The sequence below is a fragment of the Dermacentor silvarum genome, unplaced genomic scaffold (genome assembly GCF_013339745.2).
Source record: "Dermacentor silvarum isolate Dsil-2018 unplaced genomic scaffold, BIME_Dsil_1.4 Seq483, whole genome shotgun sequence".
Classification (NCBI taxonomy): domain Eukaryota; kingdom Metazoa; phylum Arthropoda; class Arachnida; order Ixodida; family Ixodidae; genus Dermacentor; species Dermacentor silvarum.
Genome location: NW_023606306.1, coordinates 1 through 24,903, shown reverse-complemented (window position 1 = coordinate 24,903; position 24,903 = coordinate 1). Strand labels below are relative to the sequence as shown.

Sequence of the window (24,903 nt, the reverse complement as noted above, 5' to 3'; positions counted from 1 at the left end):
CAACATTAGACGCAATGCTCTCTCATGAATTTGATGACAACGAGATGGTGCTGAAGAGATCACACAGCGAGCACAAGCAGCTAGGCAGCTTGCGCGTTGGCGAATCCACGAACAACAGCAATGTGACGCCAGACGCTACAATCTTCGACACAGACCCGTAACATACAAGATCTGCGACAAAGTGTGGGTCTGGACACCTATTCGTCAGCGTGGGCTCTCTGAAAAGCTCCTGCGCAGATACTTCGGGCCGTACATAGTTCTTCGACGCATCAGTGACGTCACCTACGAAGTCGTTCCGGATGCTCTCACTGTTCAAAGCGCCGACGGCATTTACCGAGGTCGTTCAAGTGCTTCGTATGAAGCCGTACTTTGAAGACGGACAAGACTGCACAGTTGTTTTACTTTATCGCAGTTTGCCAAGCCTCTATGATCAGGGACGATGATTTTTTTTCTATGGGGGGAGCCAATGGAACAACTATATCGCCGCGCGTATGTGCCAGTGGGACAAGGTTGAAGTAGCGCGGGCTTTTGGGTTAAGCGTGGAGACGAAGAAGACGTTGTTGGTTTTCTTGGCGACTGATAAAGTGTCTTTGTTGGTGCTGCTCCGCGTCCCCGTCGATGCCACATCGTTACAATATGCTTGGCTCGACGGAGAGCGATAGATGCTAACTTTAGCGAGAAGCTAGAGGTTTAACCTGGTGGTTCTGTGTTTGCGGTTTTTCGAAGAACGGCGAGTAGTGGGTGAAAATGACTACATGTAGGAATACCGTTTTAAAGAGGAGAGATGTTCAGTGCAAACTCGGTGGGGCGAGCTCCGGCGTTGGCGAAATCACGTGCTTACACTGCCGGCATTTTTAAGTGGTGCGTATCGGATATTATTTCCCACACCGGCTAATGCAGCACCGCCAAAGCTGCAAAGACGTCTCCCGTCGACAGAATCGCGTGGGTCGCTAGAAATTATCATCCTGTCATCACGAGGGTAAGGTAATTAGATAAAAGCTAGCTATGGGAATATTCTTGCACCTCAAAAAACATTTGAATGGAAGTTAAAATACTTCTATGCAAGTTCAGGAAATCTTGAAATCGTCTCAAACAATTAGCTACTGCTTTCAAAATTTGTGGGCTCGTTAAGAAAAGTTGAAACTGACATATAGATTGAAATAACTGCTGTCTATTCCGATAGTTTTTGCACCCTAGAAACTCCGACTTGGTAACTGAACCATCTCGCATGATATGACAGCCTATAAAACGGTCAGTATTTCAGGAGATGGCTAGTGCAACTGCTGCACCTGAGTGGGTCAGTATCCTGTAGTGTTCACCCTTGTTGGAAACAGCATGTGCAGAACATTATTTTCTCACTAAGAGGCACACCGACATTTCGTTTTTTTCGTGGCTACATGTAAAATCCGGATTTCTCTCGGTTAAGCGTCCCGTAGGACTTTAGGAGCTCAGGTTCAGTGAGTCGCGAAATCGCCAAAGCAGGCTAGGAACGGTAAATGCCGCACTTAATTAAGGCTACTGCTGTCCGTTTGTTTCCCGTGCACCGGGAGAAATATCCATCATCAAGTCGTCATAACGGTCATAAAACGAATGTGTCGAAACTGGAGCCCCACGTCTTGAACCTGAGAGGTCCCAGGTGTTGAAGCGGTGGCCTTTCCCTCTTAAGACTAACCCTAGAGCTCGAGAAGGCTACTCAACTGTCGGGTTTCTACGTTTATGCCGCCTCCTTGGTAGTTGCTGTTTTTAGACTACTGCATGTGTTGGCCACTTTTATTTTCATAGTTAAATGGCAAATCTAGCGGTTAACACGACGAATTGGCAGAGTAAGAAGAACACGGGACGGGCCTGGAACTATCCTGTGATGAGGCCAGATTGTTTCAGCATCGCCATATAGTCTTGTGTTTGTACTTGTGTTACCCGCAAAATTTCGCTATTCATTCATGCACCAAGTGAGAGAGCTTTCGACCCACGGTAGATTTATTTGATGCTTTTGTAAGCATCTTTAACTTTTTAGTAACTTTTCATGGCATTCCGCTGTAATGGTAGTATGTTTTCTAATTTAATTATTTGATTGATACTACATTAAAGTGCATGATTGCCATTACGCTGGCGCTAAAGACTAGGAATATGTTTGACTTGGCTCCTATAACGCCATGGTAACACTAAGAACAGCCATTAATATAGAAAATGTAACTATTACATCACACTTCGTCACTGTACTCTGTACTTTGAACACAATAAAACACCAAACAACACAATTGAGAGTGGAACTGATAATATATAGGACTATACAGGGTGTCCCAGCTATCACCCAGCACGATTTTAAAAAAGAGGAACGGCGTTACGCGAAGCAATCCTAGTGCGTATTGTTTCCAGTGCAGTGGAATAGCCGCCAGCAATTTCTTCTGAGATTTAATTAGTTCATTGTTATTAATTCTCTAACTCGAGAATTAGTGTCCTACTTATCAAAGTGTCAATGAGAAAGTTGTAGAGCAGCATGAAAAACTCCCGATACAGCTTTCTGTTTCTCAATACGTACTACATAAATGTGTTTTTCCGAGCGTGAAAGATGCCCGCGAATACACGCAAAGCGCCTCGAGCGGCCAGTACCGTGGCAATTCTGCGTGTATTCGCGGGCTCATTTCACACTCGGAAAACGCATTTACGTACCACGTATTGAGCAACAGAAAGCGGTATCGGGAGTTTTCGATGTTGCTCTACAATTTTCTCATTGACAATTTGATGATTAGGACAGTACTTCTCAAGTTCGATAATTATGTACAATTAACTAAATAAATGGCCGTAATGAATAAATTACTGGCGGCTACTCCACTGCACTGGAAAAAATACGCACTAGGTTTGCGTCGCGTAACGCCGTTCCTCTTTTTTAAAACCATGCTGCGTGTTAGCAGGGACACCCTATATATATATATATATATATATATATATATATTATATATACCGACTGAACAACTCATATAGACTGTATACACTCCCATAAAATGAAGAATAAAAACATTGATCTTGAATGCACGCTGATTCTATTTCCTCAAACGACAGATATAAAAGCAGAAAGGGCTCCTCTGACACTTACTGTGGCTTGCGACAAAGAACACCAAGCAGTCCTACACCTAAGAGTAATAAAAATACAGTACAGACATGGTTTACGAGGCCAGCTCTGTATTTGCTGAAGCTAAAATGCACTTCCGCCATCATCATCTGGTCGGGGTGCGTGGGGCAGTCGAAAACCTATAACGAGGTGAAACTTGTTATGCGTTATGGCAAACTGTTCGGAACATCTCACGTGTACAGGTTGAAAATTGCGCAAGTCTCAGCAATTTTTCACTGAACAGCTGTTACGACCTTGGAAATGGGCCGATCGTGTTCGTTCACCACCCTTGTTACAGGCCTGGTAGGGCGCAACGTAAACTACAGATCCGAGTGGATGTATACCTGGGATCCAATTAACAGTCATGTGGGTTGAAGCCTACGGCTTCCGCTGCGGTAGTTTCGTGGCTATGGCACTGCACTGCGGAGATCGGGGTTGCGGTTTCGATACCGGCCACGGCGGCCGCATGAAGATGGGGCGATATGCAAAAGCGCTTGTGTACCTGCATTTACAGGCACGTAAAATAATCACTTTTATACGCAATGCCTCACGACTTCAAGTGTGACAGAGAACTGGAAGAATGCCAACATTATACTAATCCATAAGAAGGGAGACGTCAGAGAATTGTAAAATTATAGGCCCATTAGCTTGCTTTCAGTATTGTATAAATATTCACCAAGATAATTTCCAATAGAATCAAGGCAACACTTGATTTCAATCAACCAAGAGAACAGGCTGGCTTCAGGAAAGGATATTCAACGATGGATCATATTGCCACGCGTCTTCAAAAGGGGGCTGACGACGTTTATTGAGAGCGGCTGGGCGCTGGAGAAAAACGGCGGCGAGAGCTAACTATCGAGCGGGGCGGCTAGCAAGCGCACTTATTTCTTCTTGCGCCTCTGCGATTGCCCTATTCCCACTACTACAGGTGACATTTTCCCCCTTCCTCGGAGAGACCATCGGCTCGGTGCTCAAGAACTGGTGGTGAAAGGCAAGAAAAAACAGCAAAAACTAAAACACACTCACTGAAGATGCTCGCGCACAGAACACAGTGAGAGCTACAGTAGCGTAGCTAGAAACAATTCTCTACCTCTCTAGAAACAGAGAGTAAGTGCATTAGGTGCATATGGGAGCGTAAAAATCACGAACGCGCAACGTAGGGCTTCATGCGTACGACGTGAATTACGTCAGGGCTAGGTGGTTGTCCACGCCGTGTTTGCGCCGCACTGTCTGGAATGACTTCATAGTTCACGTCACAAATGCGGCGCAGCACTTTGTATGGGCCAAAATACCGGCTGAGCAACTTTTCCCAAAGACCACGGCGGCGAACAGGGGTCCACACCAACACTTGGTCTCCGGGACTGTAGCGCACTTGCCAGTGACGGATGTTATAGCGTCGTGCATCTGCGTGTTATTGCTCACCGATGTGCAGCCGCGCGAGTTGGCGAGCCTCCTCAGCGCGCTGAGCAAATTCTTCTGCGTCAGTAGTTAGGTTCTCGGCGTCATGGCATGGAAGCATAGCGTCCAGCATCGTCTGTACCACGGTTTAAAAAGGAAGGTGATCCGACGGCGGTGCGAGGCGCGGCCACGTAGTGTGACTCTACGCACGCCGCTGCCGCAAGGGGCAGCACATGTTCTGGGGGGCCACTTTTCGCTCGCTTTGCTGGCGCTTTTATGGGCACGCGCGACAGAAGTGCTTTATTTCGATGAATATATGACGTTCGCTTGCTTAAAACGACTCTAGTTGGTTGGAGGAGCGTCCCTTTATGTTTCTGCCGACATTCCGATTGACTCCGACGCGGCGAGCAGCGGTAAGCGCAGCGCGCCGTCTGCTCGAGGAGACGACGCGTCTCTCTCGTGTTCGAAATGACGGTATTTTGACTGTAAGTGGCATGAACCTTCTACCTGCTCCGGATTTGGCGGCTAAATAACAAAAAATTGCATGTGTTTGGGTATGGGTGTTTAAATGCTGACGGAGGTCGTAAATTATCCACTGTTGCGCCGCTTCTTCAAGGCCTCCTGAACCCGTGCTGCCCCTAGCGGCGGTGCTCACTTCCGGTCACATGAAGTGGCCGCTCTCTCGCCCCAGCGCGGGCGCGCCGTCGGAGCACCTATCTTCTTACACCGTGGTCTGTACTTCGCGGCCGTAGACGAGGCGAAATGGTGTGAAGCGCGTTGTTTCTTGTACGGCGGTATTATACGCGAAGGTCACATAAGGCAGGATACGATCCCATGTTTTGTTCTGGACGTCGACGTACATAGAGATCATGTCTGTGATGGTCTTGTTTAATCGCTCCGTAAGGCCGTTGGACTGCGGATGGTAAGCGGTCGTGTTTCGATGCCTGGTATTGCTTAGTTGAAAAATTTCGTCCATGAGCTAAGCCGTGAACGCCATTCCTCTGTCTGTGATAACAGAAGATGGGGCACCATGGCGCAATACAATGTGAGACATGAACTGCGCTACCTCAGAAGCCGTGGTTCGTGGGAGCGCCTCTGTCTCGGCATAGCGGGTTAAATAGTCAGTGGCGACAATCACCCACTTGTGGCCGTCGGTTGACAGAGGAAAAGGCCCAATAATGTCCAAGCCGACTTGGTCGAATGGCTTATGAGGTGGTTCGATGGGTTGCAATAACCCGGCGGGCTTCAGGGGTGGTGACTTTCGTCGCTGACATTCACGGCAGCCTTGAACATACTGTTTGATGCTCGCCGAAATCCCGGGCCAGTAATACATCTCGCGCACTCTAGCAAGCGTTCGTGAGGAGCCGAGGTGGCGAGATGTAGGCTCTTCGTGGCAAGCGAAAAGAATATCGTCCCGCAAGTCTTTGGGAACTACTAGGAGGTAGGCTCGGTCATTCGGGCGGGCGTTCTTCTTGTACAGCACATTGTCTCTTAGACAGAAAGACGTCAAGACGCGACCTAAATGCCGTGTTATGGCTGTTTGAAGGCCCTCTAATTGGTCGATGAGAGGTCGAATTTCAGCGTCGTCACGCTGCCATCTGACCAAGTCCGACGTAGTAAGGGCGCCCAGGAAGCCGTCGTCGTCCTCTGACTGTCGACTGACAGATTCGGCGGGAGCACGCGACAACGTGTCGGCGTCTTCGTGCTTGCGGCCAGCCTTATAAACTATGGTGACGTCGAATTCCTGCAGCCGCAAGCTCCACCGTGCCAGCCGTCCTGAAGGATCGCGTATATTCGCCAACCAACATAGAGCATGGTGGTCTGTCACCACTTTGAAGGGACGGCCGTAGAGATAAGGGCGAAACTTCGTGATCGCCCAGACGAACGCGAGACACCCTTTTTCTGTAGTAGAGTAGTTCGCCTCGGCACGGGACAGCGAGCGGCTAGCATAAGCTATTACTCTTTCAATGCCGCCTTGACGTTGGACGATTACTGCACCAAGGCCGATGTTACTGGCGTCAGTATGCACCTCGGTGTCAGCCTCCTCGTCGAAATGTGCCCGGACGGGTGCTGACTGCATGCGTTGTCGTAGTTCAGCGAAGGCTGCCTGTTGCTCATTCGTCCAGGCAAATGGTGTGTCATCCCTGGTAAGGCGAGTCAGGGGTTCCGCAATCTTGGAGAAGTTGTCGATGAAGCGGCGATAATACGCACACAAGCCCAGGAAGCGTCGGACGGCCTTCTTGTCGGCAGGAGGAGGAAAAGCTGCTAAAGCGGCAAGCTTGTCGGGATCGGGTCGAACTCCTTTCGCGCTGACGACGTATCCGAGAAACTTGAGCTCTTCATAACCGAAGTGACACTTCTCTGGTTTAAGCGTGAGCTCAGCCGATCGGAGCACTTCTAGCACATGCCGCAGGCGATGAAGATGTTGCTCAAATGTTTCAGAAAAGACAACTACGTCGTCAAGATACACAAGGCAAGTCTGCCACTTCAATCCAGCGAGGAGAGTATCCATCATTCACTGGAAAGTTGCTGGGGCGGAACACAAAGCGAAAGGGAGCACTCAAAATTCGTAAAGGCCGTCGGGAGTCACAAAGGCCGTTTTCTCGCGGTCTCGTTCGTCTACCTCGACCTGCCAGTATCCACTTTTCAAATCGAGTGACGAAAAGAACTGGGCACGCCCCAGTCTATCTAGCGAGTCGTCAATACATGGCAGTGGGTACACGTCCTTTTTAGTTACGTTGTTGAGCTTCCGGTATTCGACGCAAAAGCGTAGCGTTCCATTTTCTTTTGACAAGAACGACCGGAGATGACCATGAGCTGTTGGAAGGTTCGATCACGCCGTCATTAATCATCTCCTGTACTTGCGTACGAATCGCTGCGCGCTCCTTTGCCGACACGCGGCAGGGCTGCTGGTGTATCGGGCGTGCGTCGTCGCATGTGATGATCCTGTGCCTTGAAACCGAAGTCTGACGTACCTTAGACGAGCTTGCAAAGCATGCCCTGAATTCAAGCAAGAGCTCGTGCAGTGCTGCCTGTTTGTCGTTAGATAACTCTGGATTAATGTCGACGTTGCCCAGTGACTTGTGAGCCATCCTCACTGGTTCAGGGGCAAAGCATTCAGCGACGTGTTTTTTTTCTTCGGCAAACGCTATTGAAGTACGGCGGAAGAGGTGTCGATGCTCGTTACTAAAGTTGCTGACTAGCAACTTAGATCGACCATCACGAAGCTGTAGCACACTGCTGGCCGCACAAACACCTTGCGTCAGTAAATGCGCTAAGTTACTTTCTGCAACCACTCCCCTTTCGCGCATTCCACCGCACATCACTTCGACTAGAACACTGGCTCGTGGAGGAAGTGTAACACTTTCGGCGGAAACAAAGCGCGTCGGCACGTCGTTTGTCGTCGTTTGTGCCGATTGCTTGGTCAGCTGAGAAGGTGACTACACCTCCCCGTAAGTCAATAACAGCGCCGTATTCCTGCAGGAAGTCAACTCCGAGAATGACGTCGCGAGAGCATTCGCGTAGGACAAGGCAACTCACCACGAATGTCGATCCTCGAATCCGAATTCTTGTCGTGCAGGATCCCAGAGGAGTAACGACGTGACCGCCAGCCGTACGAATCTGCGAGCCATGTCAAGGGGTAATCACTTTCTTCAAAAACGTCACCATCTTCCCGCTTAATATAGAATAGTCCGCTCCGGTATCCACTAAAGCGCTAACCGCGTGACCGTCGATCACCACTGGTATGTCGAGCGAAAGCCGGTCATTCCGTTCAGCTGCAGTTGATGTCGGACCGGTACCCTTCGTTACTCGCGTCGATCGGAGGTCTTCAGCGCGTTGACTGCCAGCGGCCTCGCCCCCAAAAGTCGCTGTAGTTAGTTTTCCCGGCGGCGACTTAGCGACCGCCCGCTGGAATACCGCTGGGGCGGTGGTGAAAATCGCCTTGGCGACGGCGAGCGCGACTGCCGCCCGGTAGGCGGGGCCACGCGTTGCTGAGCCAGATAATCTTCAATGTCCCGAGGTCGTTGGTCCAGACGGGGTGGCGGCGAGTAGGCGGAAAAGCCCCGCAACCCGAGGCGTCGGTTTGGGCACTGGCGGTACAAATGATCTGCCTCAACACAGTGGAAACACAGAGGACGGCGATCCGGAGTGTGCCAAACATCTGACTTCCGAGGGGACATGCGTCGATCGTCGGCGTAATGTACCGGTTGCTCTTGCGGAAGCACAACCGGAGGAGCAGCATGGGGAAACGGTGGAGGCGTGTGTCGTTCCTCGATGTACGGCACTGGCTGGGCTGGTGGGAGTGCAACCGGATGAGCGGCCTGAACAAACAGCGGCGGGGACGAAGCAGGCTGTCTCAAGACTTCTGCGTAGGTCGCACGGTGGTGTACAGAAGATGCAGGCGCGGTGTTAGCAAAAGGAACGGTGGACCGGAGCGCTTGGTGCACTTCATCTCTTATAACACTCGCGATGGAGCTCACCGTGGCTTGTGGGGTGCCGTAAACCTTCAGTATCTCTTCGCGCACAACGGTGCGGATGAGGTCCCGAAGGTGGTCATTGTGGCTTCCGATGGCCGTGGACATGTCAGTAGTCGCGTTCACTTGCCAATCGTAAATGTTAGAGCGCTGCTGAAGTATGTTCTCCATACTGACAACCTCGGATAGAAATTCGGCGACAGTCTTCGGAGGATTGCGCACCAGACCAGCGAAGAGCTGCTCCTTCACCCCTCGCATCAGGTGACGCAACTTCTTGTCCTCGGTCATTCCAGGGTCTGCTCGTCTGAAGAGGCGCGTCATATGTTCGACGAACGCGGTAACGCTTTCGTTGGGAAGCTGGACTCGGACCTGAATTGTTCGGTCGGCTCGTTCGCAGCGATCAGGACTGGCGTAGGTGCCCAGTAGATGACGGCGGAACTCGCGACACGACGTCAGTTGCTCCTCACGGTTTTGAAGCCATGTACGCGCGCCGTACTCGAGGCAAAAGTAGACATTTCTACGTTTAGTCGCGTTATCCCATTCGTTGTATTCGGCGACGCGCTCGAATTCGGTCATCCAGTCTTCGACGTCTTCGAAGACGTCGCCATGGAACAACTTCGGCACCAGCGGGTTCTGAAGTGTATACCGGTTCGTCATTGCACGTTCCATACCGGTTGGGGTAGTCTGAAGCACTACGGTGTCTTCAGGGGGCAGTCCCTGGATCCTGCGGCTGGTCCGATGGACGGGAGTATGGACTAACACAGGGCTGGTGCTTCTGCTCCCAGGAGGCGTCTGTGGCATGAGTGAGAAGTACCCCGCACCTCCCCCACTTTGTCACGCGTCTTCAAAAGGGGGCTGACGGCGTTTGTTGAGAGCGGCTGGGCTCTGGAGAAAAACGGCGGCGAGAGCTAACTATCGAGCGGGGCGGTTAGCACGCGCACTTCTTTCTTCTTCCGCCTCTGCGCTTGCCCTATTCGCACTACTACAGGTCACAATATCCCTGTCATCAATGACGTAATCTAGAAATCTGTGGAGTACAATCAACCTCTCTATATGGCTTTCATAGATTAAGAAAAAGCATTTGATTCAGTAGAGATACCAGCAGCCATAGAGGCATTGCGTATTGAAGGAGTACAGGAGGCATACGTGAATATCTTGGCAAATATCTACAAGGATTCCACAGCTACCTTGACTCTCCACAAGAAAAGTAGAAAGTTACCTATCGAGAAAGGGGTTAGGCAAGCAGACACAATCTCTCCCACGCTATTCACTGCATGCTTAGAAGTGTTCATGCTATTAGACTGGGAAGGCTTAGGAGTGGGCATCAACGACAAATATCTCGGCAAACTTTGGTTTGCAGATGACATAGTCCTGATCAGCAAGACTGGGGATGAATTGCAACAAATGATTGAGGACCTTAACCGAGAAAGTGCAAGAGTGCGGTTGAGGATTATTATGCAGAAGACAAAGATAATGATCAATAGCCTGTCAAGGAAACAAGAATTCAGGATTGCCAGTCAGTCTCTAGAAGTCTGTAAAGAAGTACATTTATCTAGGTCAATTAATCACACGAGGCCATGATCATGAGAAGGATGTTTACAGAAGAACAAAAGTGGGTTGGAGTGCTTACGGTAGGCATTGCCAAATCCTGACTGGGAGCTTACCACTGTCGTTGAAAAAAAGTGTACACTCATTGCATTCTACCGGTGCTAACGTATGGGGCAAAAACCTAAAGTTTAGCAAAGAAGATCGAGAGCAAGTTAAAGACCGCACAAAGAGCGATGGAACAAAAAATGTTAGGCGTAATGTTAAGAGACAGGAAGAGAGTGGTGTGGATCCGAGAGCAAACGGGGATAGCCGATATTCTATGTGACATTATGAGAAAAAAATGGAGATGTGCAGGTGATGTATTGCGTCGGGTAGATAACCGGTGTACCATTAGAGTTACAGAATGGATGCCAAGAGAAGGGAAACGCAGTCGAGGACGGCAGAAAACTATGTGGGGTGATGACGTTAGGAAATTTGTAGGCGCAAATTAGAATCAGCTAGCGCAAGACAGGGGTAATTGGAGGTCGCAGGGAGAGGCCGTCGTCCTGCAGTGGACATAAAAATAGGCTGATGATGATGATGAAAAAAACCACAGGTGGTCAGAATTAACTCGGAGTCTTTCACGTACTGTGGCATGCATCATAATGAAATCTTTGGTTTGCCACGTAAGACCCCATAATTAAATGAATTTTACCAACTTCGTCATGGCCACCTTGCGACTTGTGCGGATAGTACTTTACTGGACGCTGAGAGAGTGGCCAATATTTTGTTGGGATAATCTGGTATACCACGTCGCAGGCACAGCGGAGATCAAAGGCGATGTCGGCAACAGGCTTGCAAGTGCGCAGCAACACGCTGTTCCATCGATCCACTAGCGTTCACATTGCTCTGCATGCGCTTTCTGCGACACTCGTGAGTTCGTGAAGCAAATGCGCAAATAAAGAAAGGAGTTAAATCGAACTCTAAAGATGTAGACTTGCGGACGGTTTGCTAATGGGGACGTTTCTGGCATACCTTGCTTACCAACGAATAGCCCTACAGAGAGCGTGTAGTACAGATAGAGTCACACTTGTCTAGAGCAGTCGAGCGGCCGGCTGCGGGCTGCAACAGCGCCGCGTACCGGCAGTCGCTGGGTTCGAGATATGTTGGATGCAAGCGCCAAAAGCCTGCACGCGGCATGTGCACTTGCGGCCTATCTGCGCTGTCAGCCTGTAAATTTGATCATAAGAGATAGTCAGTTATCTTACTTTTTTTTCTTCTCCTTTTTTTGTTTTTTTGTTTGCTGTCGCTTGTGGAACGACCACTGTCCGTGATAAGCGTGGATGTGCCACGGAATGCATGCACTGGCTCTGAGAACTACACATGATTCAAGATAAAAAATGGCAATGATTCATAGGCGTCTCGGTGAATGGTGACGTCAACGCCAATTGGCACATGAAGTGATAGACGCAAACGACGACTGTCGCGAAGTAAAACACATTTTTTGCTATGTTATCAGCTTCGGCGCCGGCTGCACGCGACGAAGCAGGCAGCGAATAAGCGCAGATCTCGCCCACCCACGTTCGTGAAAAAATCTACAGGCCGATAACAGAAATGGCCGCGAGAAGCCATGCCGCATGCAGGCTTTTGGCGCTTGAATCCAACATATCTCGAACCCAGCGACTGCCGGTAAGCGGCGCTTCTGCAGTCCGCAGCCGGCCGCTGGACTGCTCTAGACAAGTGTGATTCTATCTGTACATACACTGTTGCACGCACGCTCCACGTTAAAGAACCCCAGGTGGTCAAAATTAATCCGGAGCCCTCCACTACGGCGTGCCTCATAATCAGAACTGGTTTGGGCACGTAAAACCTCAGAAAGAAGAAGAAGAATGCACGTTCTTCCTTTTTTCACGAGGACGCGGGATTGAATCCCTGGAGTGGCGACCAGATTTGGATGGAGGCGAAATGCATAAACGCCCGTACGCTTGCGTTGTAGTGCACGTTAAAGAACACCGGGTGATCAAATTTAATCCGGAGCCCTCCAAGGAAGGAAGGAAGGAAGGAAAATAAGAGGCCAAAGGCAGAGAGGTTAACCAAGTTAAGTGTCCGGTTGGCTACTCTGCACGGGGGGATGGGGTAAGGGCAGAAAAGATTAGAAAACAAGAGAAGATTAAAAAGAAAACAAAAAGAACAAAAAACACATCTGTCCGCACAATTCTATAGTTTTTCATGAAGTGCTGTTTCTTTCAAACAGCGTACTAGCGCTTTTAAAGCAGTTCGTTCCGACGTCGGTTGGGACCAGGGACCAAGAATTCTGGCTTCCATAAGGGGACGGCTGTCTATCTTGTCGAGCGTGGTTCTGAGGACTTTCCTTTGTGCACTAAAACGACGACAATCACACAGAAGATGTGCTATCGTCTCTTTGCACCGGCAAGTTTCACAATCTGGACTTGTGGCCATTCCCATCAGGTAGGAGTACGCGTTGGTGAACGCCACTCCAAGCCTAAGGCGACAAATGAGAGTTACCTCCCGTCATGGTAAGCCATGTGGAAGGCGGAACTTCAGATTAGGATCCAGGGAACATAGGCGCTGGTTTTTAAAGACCGTTGAATTCCAGTGGGCTAACGTAAGCTCGCGAGCAAGCGCATGGAGCTTTCTTGCTGCGTCTGTTCTGGACATAGGGATAGCGACGCAATCGGTACTGGTATGTGAGGATCGAGCGGCTGCGTCCGCTTGCTCGTTTCCAAAGATACCACAGTGACTTGGCAGCCATTGAAAGAAAATGTCATGTCCTTTGTCAACTGCCTGATGGTAAATTTCGCGTGTGTCCGCGACAAGTCGTTCGTGGGGTCCACGGCGTAGTGCAGAGAGCAGACTCTGGAGGGCAGCCTTGGAATCGCAGAAGATAGACCATTTCTGGGGCGGTTCCTGTTCGATAAATTTCATTGCTGCACACAGAGCTGTAAGTTCGACAGCCGTCGTCGATGTCAAGTGCTATGTCCGGAATTTTATTACTGTAGATTTTGCTGGGACAAATACTGCAGCTGCTGAACTGGAGTGCATGACCGACCCATCTGTGTAAACATGTAAGCGGTCACTGTGGACCTCATGTAGTAGCAATAATGCTGCCTGCTTCAATGCTGCTGACGGCATTTGCGCCTTCTTATTCACGCCTGGAATGGTGAGGCATATTCGAGGTTAATGGAGAGACCACAGTGGTAACGAAGGCCATGCTGCAGGGACGTAATTCAATGGTAGCGATGTTCCGTGTATAGTGAGGAGACGGCTAAAACTCGTATGCCGTCCAATACGGCATGCCTCATAATCAGAACTGGTTTTGGCGCGTGAAACCCCAGAAAGAAGAAGATCTTCCTTTTTTACTTTCTTTTTCTTCAAGTTGTTTCTTTCTCTAATAAGATTGAAACCGAAAACAACACAGCGCACACCATCCTGGTAACTAAGCGTACGTATGCGAAAAAATACCTCCCGTGTATGAACAGATTTTGGTGTCCTGAGGCACGTGCCAGACCACATGCATGCAGGCTCAGCACTGCTTCGTGTATTCTTGCCGTGATACTTTTAATAACAGTTTCCTTCACTCTGATAATGCATTTTTCTTAATCCATTAAGCCAACCGCATCATGAACAGACACGAAAGAAGAATAAGGCAGTGTTCACTTATAGATTTTTCTAAAAAGTGCGCAAAAACAAACGCAATAATTGTCGCATTTTTCTATAGGTCAGAGGGGGAATAGGCTAGGGAAACATAACGGCAACACGAAAGCTGAAATATAGGTACGGACGCTCCTGTCGCGTTCCTGAAACAGTTAGCTATTATTATAATGATTCTTTTTGGGTGGGCGGGTCCTGGTTTTCCAGCTGTTTAGTTTACTGCTTAAAGGCTAAAGTCGCACAATCTCGCACGAACGTCGTGGCAATGATGTCACTGGTGCCGTCGGCGCCGAGAGAGACAGATTGAGAAAAACAAAGTTGCTCGTCGGATCGCGATTCTCCCACCTAATGACTTCTTCACTGAACAAATGCTGCAAGGACGTTTAAGAAAGGCCATCTACCAATTTCACCTGCGTTCATGTCCGCTATTAGTGTCCTTTCCATGGGGCCTGATACGCTATCTAGGCGTTTCAACAAAATTCTCAGGCGCCAACCTGGGGCAACCTCGCTTCCTCCGTGACCACTTGGGTCTTTATTGGTTTTAGTGCTGCAGGCCATGGTTCCTTGCGTGATACTTGCACAGCAGCTGGCTTCAGTGGCTAACCTTCCATCGACGCGTTGTACTGGTGAAAACGGACTTGTACTGACGAAAAGTACTGAAGACAAATTAGTGGCCAAACACCGGTCACCGGGACAAGTGTTTTGATCCTGAACCTATATACCACTTCTAATCGCAGACGAGAGTCCGCAAACTTGAACAGTATGTGTATTGCTATAAAAATAAATGAAATTCTGGGGTTTTACGTGCCAAAAGCACGATCTGAATATGAGGTGCGCCATAGTGGGAAACTCGGGAATAATAATGACCACCTTGGTTTCCTTATTGTGCACCTTAATCAGAGTGCACGAGCGTTTTCGCATTTCACCCCCATATAAATACGGCTGCTGTAGCCGGGAACAGCGCAGTGCCATAGCCCCTAAGCCACATCGGCGGGTTGTGTATTGCCATGATCATTCATTGTACCGCCGAGTAAATACGAAACGCTATGCAGGAATCACGTATACAGTATACCATCATAGCTACTCTGGAGAACTTGCCACTTGGCTAGCCCAAACATAATAATTTTGAATATACTCATCTGTAAATGAAAAAAGAAATAAAGTTAACCCAACAAATGGAGGCCAATGCCAAAATAAAATAAGAGTGAAGCGCCAGAACACCCATTTAAGCATTTCTTCCGGGCTTTTATCATGATCGCCAGCCTACCATGACGTGAATGGTGCATCCCACGCGCTCAGCACAGGGTTGCATCAGTGATGCTCACCGAAGACGATGGGGATGGGACACAGAGTATAGGTAAAGCGCAGCTCACATGTGGCAGGAGTGCCAGACCCAGGCGTGCTTCGGCAGGAAGGGCATGAACTCAGCGTTGCCCACGTTCGCCACGCGCGCCGTGAAGCGAAGCAGGCGCCGACTCTCGTACAGCCAACCTGCATCGGGACGGTGGTTTGAAGACACGGCCACGTAGGATAACAACGCTCGGATGAAGCGTTGCCATTTGCTCTGTAGCTAAATAGAACATGGTGAGGAGACAGAGTGACAGTATTGGAATGTTCTATATCAGTGTTGAAAGCTTCTGTTAAAGCTGCGTTACGTGAATAAGAGGGTCTGATAGATGATAAACTGCACTGTAAAAAGAGTTTCCACCCTTCGGGACGTATTTTGTCCCCAAACAACAATCGTCATCTGTCTTGCTTTCGTTTCTTTTCGTGAAAATTCTCATCTGGATATTTTTCTCTCAAGAATGTTATGTCACGCTTAAAACGCGAATGCCGTTCGTGATCTGGAAGTACTGGGCGCGCAACGTTCAGGAATGCAAACGCAAGACAGCTAGATGACGATTACTGTTTGTGGACGAGAAACGGCCGCAAATGTTGTAAACTGTCTTTTACAGTGCAGCTTCATTATTGCCACTGGTGCTCGCTTATGCTCGCAGCAATGATTAACGGCATCTTTCATTATATTTACATCACCTTATTTATCACCATTTATTTATGTCCACAGCAGAACGAAGGCCTCTCCCAGCGATCTTCAATTACTGCTGTCGTGAGCCAGGAAACCCTATTTCATGCCAGAATTTTTTCTAATTTCATTACTCCACCGAAATCTCAGCTGTCCTCGAGTGTTCTTACGCTCTCTTGGTACCCATTCTGTGACTAATAGACCAGTGGCACATTTGCCCTGTCCATAATATGGCGCACCCCGCTCCATTTCTTCCTCATAATTCCAACTAGAATATCGGGTGCCCTCGTTGGCTCTCTAATCCACACCACTGTCTTCTTGCATTTTAACGTCATGCTTAACATTTTTCGGTCTTCTTCTCAAGCGTCCCTGCTGACCTCCAAGTTGTTAATCTCCATATATGTTAGAACCGGTAGAATGCAATTATTGTGACTGAAAATTTGTGATTGACTGTCAGCTTCTGGAATCTGTGCAAGACTACATTTATATAGGCCACTTACTTACAGGGGACCCTATAATGAGAAAGAAATTTCCATAAAAATAAAATGTATCCGGAAACACACGGCTGGCATTACGAAATTATGACCGGAAGTTTACCGCTGGCCTTGAAAGAAAAGTTTACAATCATTGTAGCTGCATTATAAGACCGCTTTTGCGCAGAACGGAGAGTATTCTGGAACGACCAGTCTAATATGCTATAAGCACGTTCGTAATAAAGCAACATGTGAGGTAAGTTAAGCTTAATGGCTGCACATTTGTTTCGAACACAATAGCTGAAACAGTTATTAACTTTCGTCAGGTGGCAACAGTATATAGGAAAGGTGGTCCAGAGAAAAAGAGTTTGGGGAAGACTACAACCGACTATTGATTGCATTTACTCGTTTCGAATGAGGCGCCACAGCGCTACTGCAAGCAGTTATTTGGGGACACATCACCTGCAATTTGATAAAGCAACGGCACATAGATAAAGGTTGTATTTCATGTAGCGCATTTTCACGTTTTCCTACGTATGCTCCCAGTACTAGTTCAAGTTATTGGCGTGATCAAGTGTCGCAATAGATCAATTGTTATTTTTAAGCCATTGCTCTCTTTGGCTCTTCTGCACACCTTGCCATTTGTATGTTTCTGACTCTTTATGGCCAACCTGAGTCTAACCATCAGGCCAGCGACGCATGCTATAAAAGGCGAAATAAAACACCTTTACGAATTTCTCTCGTGCAAGCCAGCACATGGCCACGTTTGGCGCTTTAGGTGCGTCGCATAGCTATAATTCTCTTATAAAAAAGGCAAATCACCAGCGGTTGACATTGAAGACAAGGTCTTCCGAGACGCATTAGTGTACCGTGTGGTTTGTTCTTCCAAGTGTTTCCATGTTTGTTATTTGGGCGGGGGGGGGGAGGAGCAGCTCCCTCAGTAGACCGTGTCTTTCTTCCTTTGATGTCAACCGCTGCTGAGTCGCCTTAACTTGACATACGTTTTGCTTTAGTACCAGCTTACTTTTGTATAGAGCCCTTTACTTAACTTTTTACTTTACTTTCGTTATTCTTAAACCGCACTTCTTGGGGATTGGTCCACATTTTCAGACTGCACAATCTGCGGGTTCGGCCCCAATTTTTACGTGAGTAAAGACACACTTACGTTTCGGGATTTAGGCGTAGGCAGTCTGAACCAGCGCATCTGGGCTTCATGTCTCCATTTTTCCTTAATTTACGCCTGATTACCCCTCCTTACATAGCTCGATAACTTTGTGTGTCTTTTTGGTTCCAAGCTTCAGTTTTACGCCTCTTTTGTTGCCCTACGTGCCCTAGAAGGCCTCAAACCATCTAATTTACGAGGCGAAAGTCATGGGGTACCCAGATTCCACGAACCTCAAATTGATATGAACTCGCCAAAAGACCTTGTCTTCAAAAGTGAATGCGTGAATTTTCTACCTGACGATAAAGAGAGAAGTTACAGGATAAGTTCGTCGCCGAAATTCGCTGCACTTCTCTCGTCGTAGTGGGAAACTGTGGCGCTTTTCTACCGAGTAAAGCATGTCGTGTCTTGTGATTGTACACCCGTTTGAATACTGAAGAAAATTTCCGCTTTCTCTACAAGGTACACACTGGTGGCTGAATGACGCGTTGGTCATTACAATCAGAAGCCCGTCTGTTATCCTAATGTGCCTGAAAGCACTTGCAAAATATCAACCCAAGGTTGTTTCTGCAGGTAATTCTTTTGTATATCTCTGGAGTTCTTTTGCGCATTCTGTTGTGCATACATGCTAAACTAGCTAATTTAGCCTATCTAGCCCATTGAACCGTCGAATTTGAATGATGACTTGCACACTGGCTCGAATGTGAAAATGACTCGGCTACTTGACGTAGCCCCCTATTGTTAGCGAATTTAAAGCATAAAGGTGAGCGTAGCCAAGAGCCCTTCGCTCTGCGTTGTGAGATCGCACTTCATTGCGAGTTGGTTCGTTTGTGTGCCCTTGAAATGCAAAGGGACTGATGTCATGTGTTCAAGTGGAAAGCATAGTTTTGTGGGAGAGAGGGCCTAGTCAGGCATTGTCACTCTTTTCCCTCCACTAAGTGCGTAAATTGTGACACCTAAACCTAAATGAATTTCAATTTCAATAAAGCCTTGCCCGATGCGAAGTGGTAAATTAGAACGATCATACTGCATATACGTATAGGGGGAGATTTTTCTTTTTTCAGATCATACGGAATTTTTTTTAATCACCTTTGGCAGGTAGCATAATTGTAGTCCTTGAGATGTATTACTCGAACCCGTGGACATTGCTTGCCCGATAAATATAACTACATAATCGACGTAACAAACATGCACTAATTAACTTCTCAAATAATTACTTTACGGCCCATATTGCATGATACGAATGATAGCCGGTAAGTTTTCAAGGCATTTCCACTTGAAACAACTTCTAAGTATCTCGCCGTGATATGGGCCGTCAAACGTGCAGTAAATGTCCACTATTGTTCCATTTACATTTTTGCCAACCGCCGTTTTATGTCATCATCATCATCAGCCTATATTTTTTTTTACGTCCACTACAGGACGAAGGCCTCTCCCTGCGATCTCCAATTACCCCTGTCTTGCGCTAGCGTATTCCAACTTGCGCCTGCAAATTTCCTAACTTCATCATCCCATCTGGTTTTCTGCCAACCTCGACTGCGCTTCCCTTCTCTTGGTATCCATTCTGTTACCCTAATGGTCCACCGGTTATCCATCCTACGCATTACATGGCCTGCCCAGCTCCATTTCTTCCGCTTAATGTCAACTAGAATATCGGCTATCCCCGTTTGTTCTCTGATCCACACCGCTCTCTTCCTCTCTCTTAACGTTAGTCCTAAGATTTTTCGTTCCATCGCTCTTTGTGCGGTCCTTAACTTGTTCTCGAGCTTCTTTGTTAACCTCCAAGTTTCTGCCCCATATGTAGTACAAAAATGTAGCACAAAAATAACTGGAACGCCCATGTATTTCGTCTAACGCTTTGGGAATGAACATCTCGAAAGTGGTGTCATCCTAAGGAATTGTTCCAAGTGGACACATCTTGCGAACTCACGGCTACAATTCGTAAATTGCAATATGTGCCGTAAAATAAATAAATGAACAGTTATTCGGTGAATGTTTGTTAATTCACCGAATAGGCATTTCGATTTCTTGTACAAGCAATGGCCGCCTCGTTGAGTAATACAGCTCAATGACTGGAATGAAGCTATCTGCCATAGCTGATTTTTCTGAAATTCTGCATGGTCTAAAAAACACCCTTGGATACGCTTAAGGCAGTTTAAATGAGATGTGATCACGTGATGAACTGCAGTGTTACCTCATTTATGAGCCTGCATGTCGCTACGAGATATCGTCTAAAGTAGCACGAATGTGTTCGCACAGCATGCTGGCTTCCTGGTTATTTACCTCGCCGTTCTTTAGAAGACTATGTCGTCAATTCCCTTGTTTTCTTGGAATATTGCTGATTCGCAATGTCCCGGTCAGTTTCAGTACCTTCTCCTCAATGGAGCATTCATTCTACGCGCTACTAAGCTTTCTCTTCAGAACTGTATGCAACTGTACTTATATTTAGGTGCAGCGTTGCTATCGACAAAGGTTGTGACATTTAAAGGCGCTGGATTCGGCGAGCGCAAGGTAAACACCGTTTTTTTGATGTTTGCGTTTGCAATTGCTTTCGGTGTCTTTGATCAAAAACGTTGCTTCTCTTATTTACGAGAATTCTCCACAACAACCATTGGTAAATGAACAAGTCAATGAGAAGTTTTGTGAAGAGATGCGATGCGTTTTTCGAAAGTGGACAATGACATGCGTTTCGATTCAACCCTGGTTGTACCAAGGCACAGCGGGACCAGGCAACTTCGAAAGGTATCATCGTGTTGAGTAAATTTCTCGAAACACCCAAAGATATCAACCACTGGTATCTCACCGGGGTCTGCCTTGAGCGCATAGGCGGAAGCAGAGACGCAGTGCTCCTCCATTGCGCACTGCAGGTACAGCAGCTGCCGGTCCTCCAGATAGGCCGACCGCTCCACCTCGTGTTCGTCAATCACCAGGTCCGCTTGGTCTGCGCCAATAAAGTCTCCCCGTTCACACACGACCCGCTCGAAATACTTCGTTCTGAAACTTCGTTCTGAAATCGCACCGTCAAGCAGCAACACGGTACAGGTGGGTCGAAGCGCAACCTTTGCTTACTCGAAAGCTAGGAACTGGATTTGTTGTGAGGCCAGCTCATGCATCTTTACCTTCACATCACCTCCCCTCCCAAGCGATATTGTCACGTGGTAGTGATGGTGAAGAAAACAATCGCAAAACTGTGAACGACGAAACTGACTTTACTGGGCGAACCGACGCCCACAAAAGCAAGTTGCACTCGAAGCACAACGATAGCGGCGAACACAGTCGGCGATCGTAGAAATATGATCAGCGGCGAAACGCGTCGGCTTTTATACATGAGTCATCGACGGTTCCAGAGTAAACCCTGGTGCCCTAAATTCCCTATATAAGAAAAGTACCGCCATCTACTCTTTCCTCCGCCGCCTCCTCTCCTAAAGCCCTTGTTTTTTTCTTTACTTTTGGCTTGCGAAAGCCAAGTCGACGGTGGCGCACCTAGAAAGTCCAGGTTGAAGCCAAGGCCAATTCACATAGGTCGCGAAGCTTCGGGCGAAAAGCGGTTCAGAACCTATTGCCAGCGACATCAACAAGGGGAGTTATGGGAGTTGCGATTGAAGCGCGACTAGGGGAGGAGGGAAGAAACACTGATAAAAAAATCATTTTTTGTGAAGGGCGAAGCAATTTTTTATACTGTTCAAACAACATTTATGTCCCAATCAATTTTCATTAGGCGCAATGTGTAAAGAAATTATGATAGTGCTTTTTTATACCTTTTTCTCAGCGCCCTCTGAAGAAGGGGCGCATGTCGTAATCATACCATGCAACCCTTGTATTGCACGGAAAGGCGAGCTCGTAAAGTTCGTCTGCTACGACACGCCTCCTCGCATGCTTTGGTGTTTCGCTCCTGCATGCGTTCTCTGAATTATTGTGGCGCCAATTTACTTTTTGCTGAGCGTGGTGTTGCGAGGTGCGTTTCATCGTGGGTGAAAGTGCTGAACACTGTATCCAACGGGCTCGGCGTCCTACGGGACGATGCGACCAACAGTTCACGCCGAACGTTTTCCTCGGTACCCGTGGAAACGATGTGCCGTGCAAGGATGCAACAGCAACAGCCGTACGGCTGGCGTTTCACTACACCGGCTTCCTCTCTATTCCACAAGGTGAGGCAAAACTCTATTACTATTAATGCCTTCCTGTAGGGTTGTGTGGAGGGATGCCGTGGTGCTTTGAAAAATCTGTGTGAAACGTCTGTTACTTTACAATTAGCGCTACGTTGCTGCCGTAGTTTAGGCTAGGAGCTTTTGGTGTCAACTTCCCCAGCGCTTCACCGCCTATTCAAATAGCATAAATATTGTGCTTCAGTCAATTAAAATTCGCATCGCTTTAGTTCTATATAAAAACAACGCTCCAAATCGTTATTACTGTGCTTAGATGCACAACTAGGCCGGTATTTTGTAGCGATGCCTTTCATGTAATAATGCCTTTTTGCGCTTATCGCGCTTTGTCAGTGGTCGGAGCGACAGTCCGCTCGCGTTATCAACGGGATTAGCCGTAACAGACTGAGCGGTGGATGATAAGACTAGAGTACAATAAGTAATAATGCCTCGCTACAAAATCGCGGCCCTAATCTCTCACATGCCGTACTTCATGCTTTCACTTTGTGCTACAGCCACATCTTTCCTGCCATGTGTTCTTCATTTGCTGTCATCACCCTGCTTTGCGTTGATCTAGTTTTCTCTTTTTTTTTCTTCCTTATTCGCCAGGACATTGGCCTAAATAATGCTACATGCTACTTGAATTTGCAGGCATTTATCCTGGGTGAAATTTTGTAGGAACCCATGCCTACTAGATAAGACGCCGGGACAACTATGGTCGAGAGTAGTGTGCTCGCTGCACTTTCATGAATCAGCATTCCTGCGGCCCGGTTTACTTCTTCACGACGCAGAGCCTACAATATCTCCTGTTATGAGTAAGCAAATCGCCAAGCCGTCTTTCGTGCGACAATAGGCATGACTGTACTATAGTCGTTCGTAAAACAGTGCTTATCTTTATTAAAACAAGGGGAATACATCGACAGAATTGATCGAATACATTCCTTGGTATAAAATTAACGTATATTTACTACACCTTTATGGCAGGCACCGGATCTGACACCCATGACGACAGGTGTGGTGACGTTGGTCAGAATCATCTCCAGCCTTCCAAATTGAAGGTGACTTTCATTTTAACTTTACACGTAGTTGCATATGGCATAAATAAATTGTCCACATTACGTTTGCAGAGTCCAACTTGTCAGGCCACGTGAGCTCGTTCATCTCAGATAATGTCTCGCCAATGGCTGCAACCAACCACCGTGAAGAAATCACCTAGTGTAGGAGGTAATTCCTTGCCTATTTATGTTAAGGACACATATAAGTAGCGAAGACACGACTGTTCTCTTAGTACCCGAAAAAAACTGCAGGGTGGAGCACAGTAAGGCACCACTGTGATCACACGTACGCCTGTCCTCCACTTGGACGTGCAGCCTCTCCGCAGGAAGTCCCACGTAATTCCTGGCGCAATGTGCTCTCTGTGCCACTCTCATCACTTCTTTCTTCCTTTTTTTCCTTTCATTTTTTTGCTGCGTGTTTGACACACTGAAATGCACCATATTATGTCCTCATTCGCAGCACACCGTGGCTACATGCAATTGGAGGAGGCTGTTCCTGCACAAGAGGGCAGTGGTAACGCCGCTCCCCAGGTGCCATCGGTTCTTGAGCCAACATCCTACCGGCTTGCTGAAGGCAGCGCCTCGGTGAAGGAGTTCTCTCGTGTAGAGGGTAACCTTGCCTCTTTATGTTAAGGACACATATAAGGAGCGAAGACACCACTGTTCCCCGACAATAAGTTCCACCCAAAAATTGCAGGGTGGAGCACAGTAAGGGTCCACTGTGATCACACGTACATCTGTTCTTCACTTAGAGGCGCAGCACCTCCGCAGGAAGTCGCTGGTAACTCCTGGCGGAATGTGGTCTCTGCGCCACTCTCGTCACTTCTTTTCTCTTTTGCTATCTCACCAGTTTGGACAAGCTAAAATGCCCCATATTTTCTCCCTCCTCCGCAGAACAACAGGATTACATGCAGTTGGAGGGGGCCGTTCCTGCACAAGAGGCCAGTGGTGACGCGGCTCCCCAGGTTCCGTCGGTTGCACAGACTTTTCGAAAATGCTCCGTTACAGGCACAGCTGTTGAGGCTTTTCCGCAAATGTAAGTACATTTACATCGTGTAAAATCATATAGGGCGCCAACGCGCCCTTTAAATTTTACAAAAGTGTAAGCTAAAAACAAAAGTGGAAATTTTCTTACGAATGACAGCACCCAGTTAAGATTACAAGACATCTGTTGATGCGGTTGCCTGCTATCGGCTGTTTGTCTTGAGCTCCCTTAATTATTATACTGGTAAAGCATTACAAAAATGCTGAAACATCTATAGCGCTGAACATGAAGTAGCTAAAGATATGAAAGCAATTGAAACTCATCCAGAAAAACAATTCTTTCGCAGATTTATGTATGGCTAAACATGTAAAAACAGAAAAGATATTTCTGTTATGCTTTTTGTGCTTGCTACAGAGGGCGGGCATTAAAATAAGGTCATGTTTCACTGCTTTGTTAAATATTTCTCAATTTTCAAACAATAACTTTTATTTGGTCTCACTGCGCTGAGCACTGATTCATACAACATGAAGTGTGCAGCAGACAGGTCTGCTTACGTGCCAAGAATGACTTGCCAAGCGGGCCCTCTGTCCTCAAATACGCAGAAACATTCGCACAAGTTCATTCAACGATGTAAAAGTCAGCCGGGGCTGCAGTAATCAGCATTCCTTAGCGTTACACAAATAGCCCTCGTAAAAAGTTAAATACAATCTGGTCATGCGTGCGTACTGGCGAGAAGCGTGATCTGGCAGAGAGAACTACCACATAAAGCAGGTCTCCCAATCGTCTTCCTTCCATCTCGGACGTTGACATTCATCACGATTTGTCTTCTGATGGAGTTATTAAAATATATATTTTTCATGTAACTCACCTTATCTGTTTGCT

The 24,903-nt window shown here is 47.6% G+C and overlaps 1 protein-coding gene across 1 annotated transcript in view; it reads right to left on the bottom strand.

The window, feature by feature from the left end:
- LOC119435154 (lysyl oxidase homolog 3A-like) overlaps positions 1 to 20,846 on the bottom strand; it is a gene marked incomplete at its 5' end in the record, with an annotated part of 32,625 nt that extends 11,779 nt beyond the window's left edge. Inside the window, 2 exon segments of the mRNA XM_037702086.2 lie at positions 15,555 to 15,672; positions 20,643 to 20,846. Coding sequence (XP_037558014.2) covers positions 15,555 to 15,672; positions 20,643 to 20,846 — 322 coding nt within the window.
- Positions 20,847 to 24,903: the final 4,057 nt, after the last annotated feature.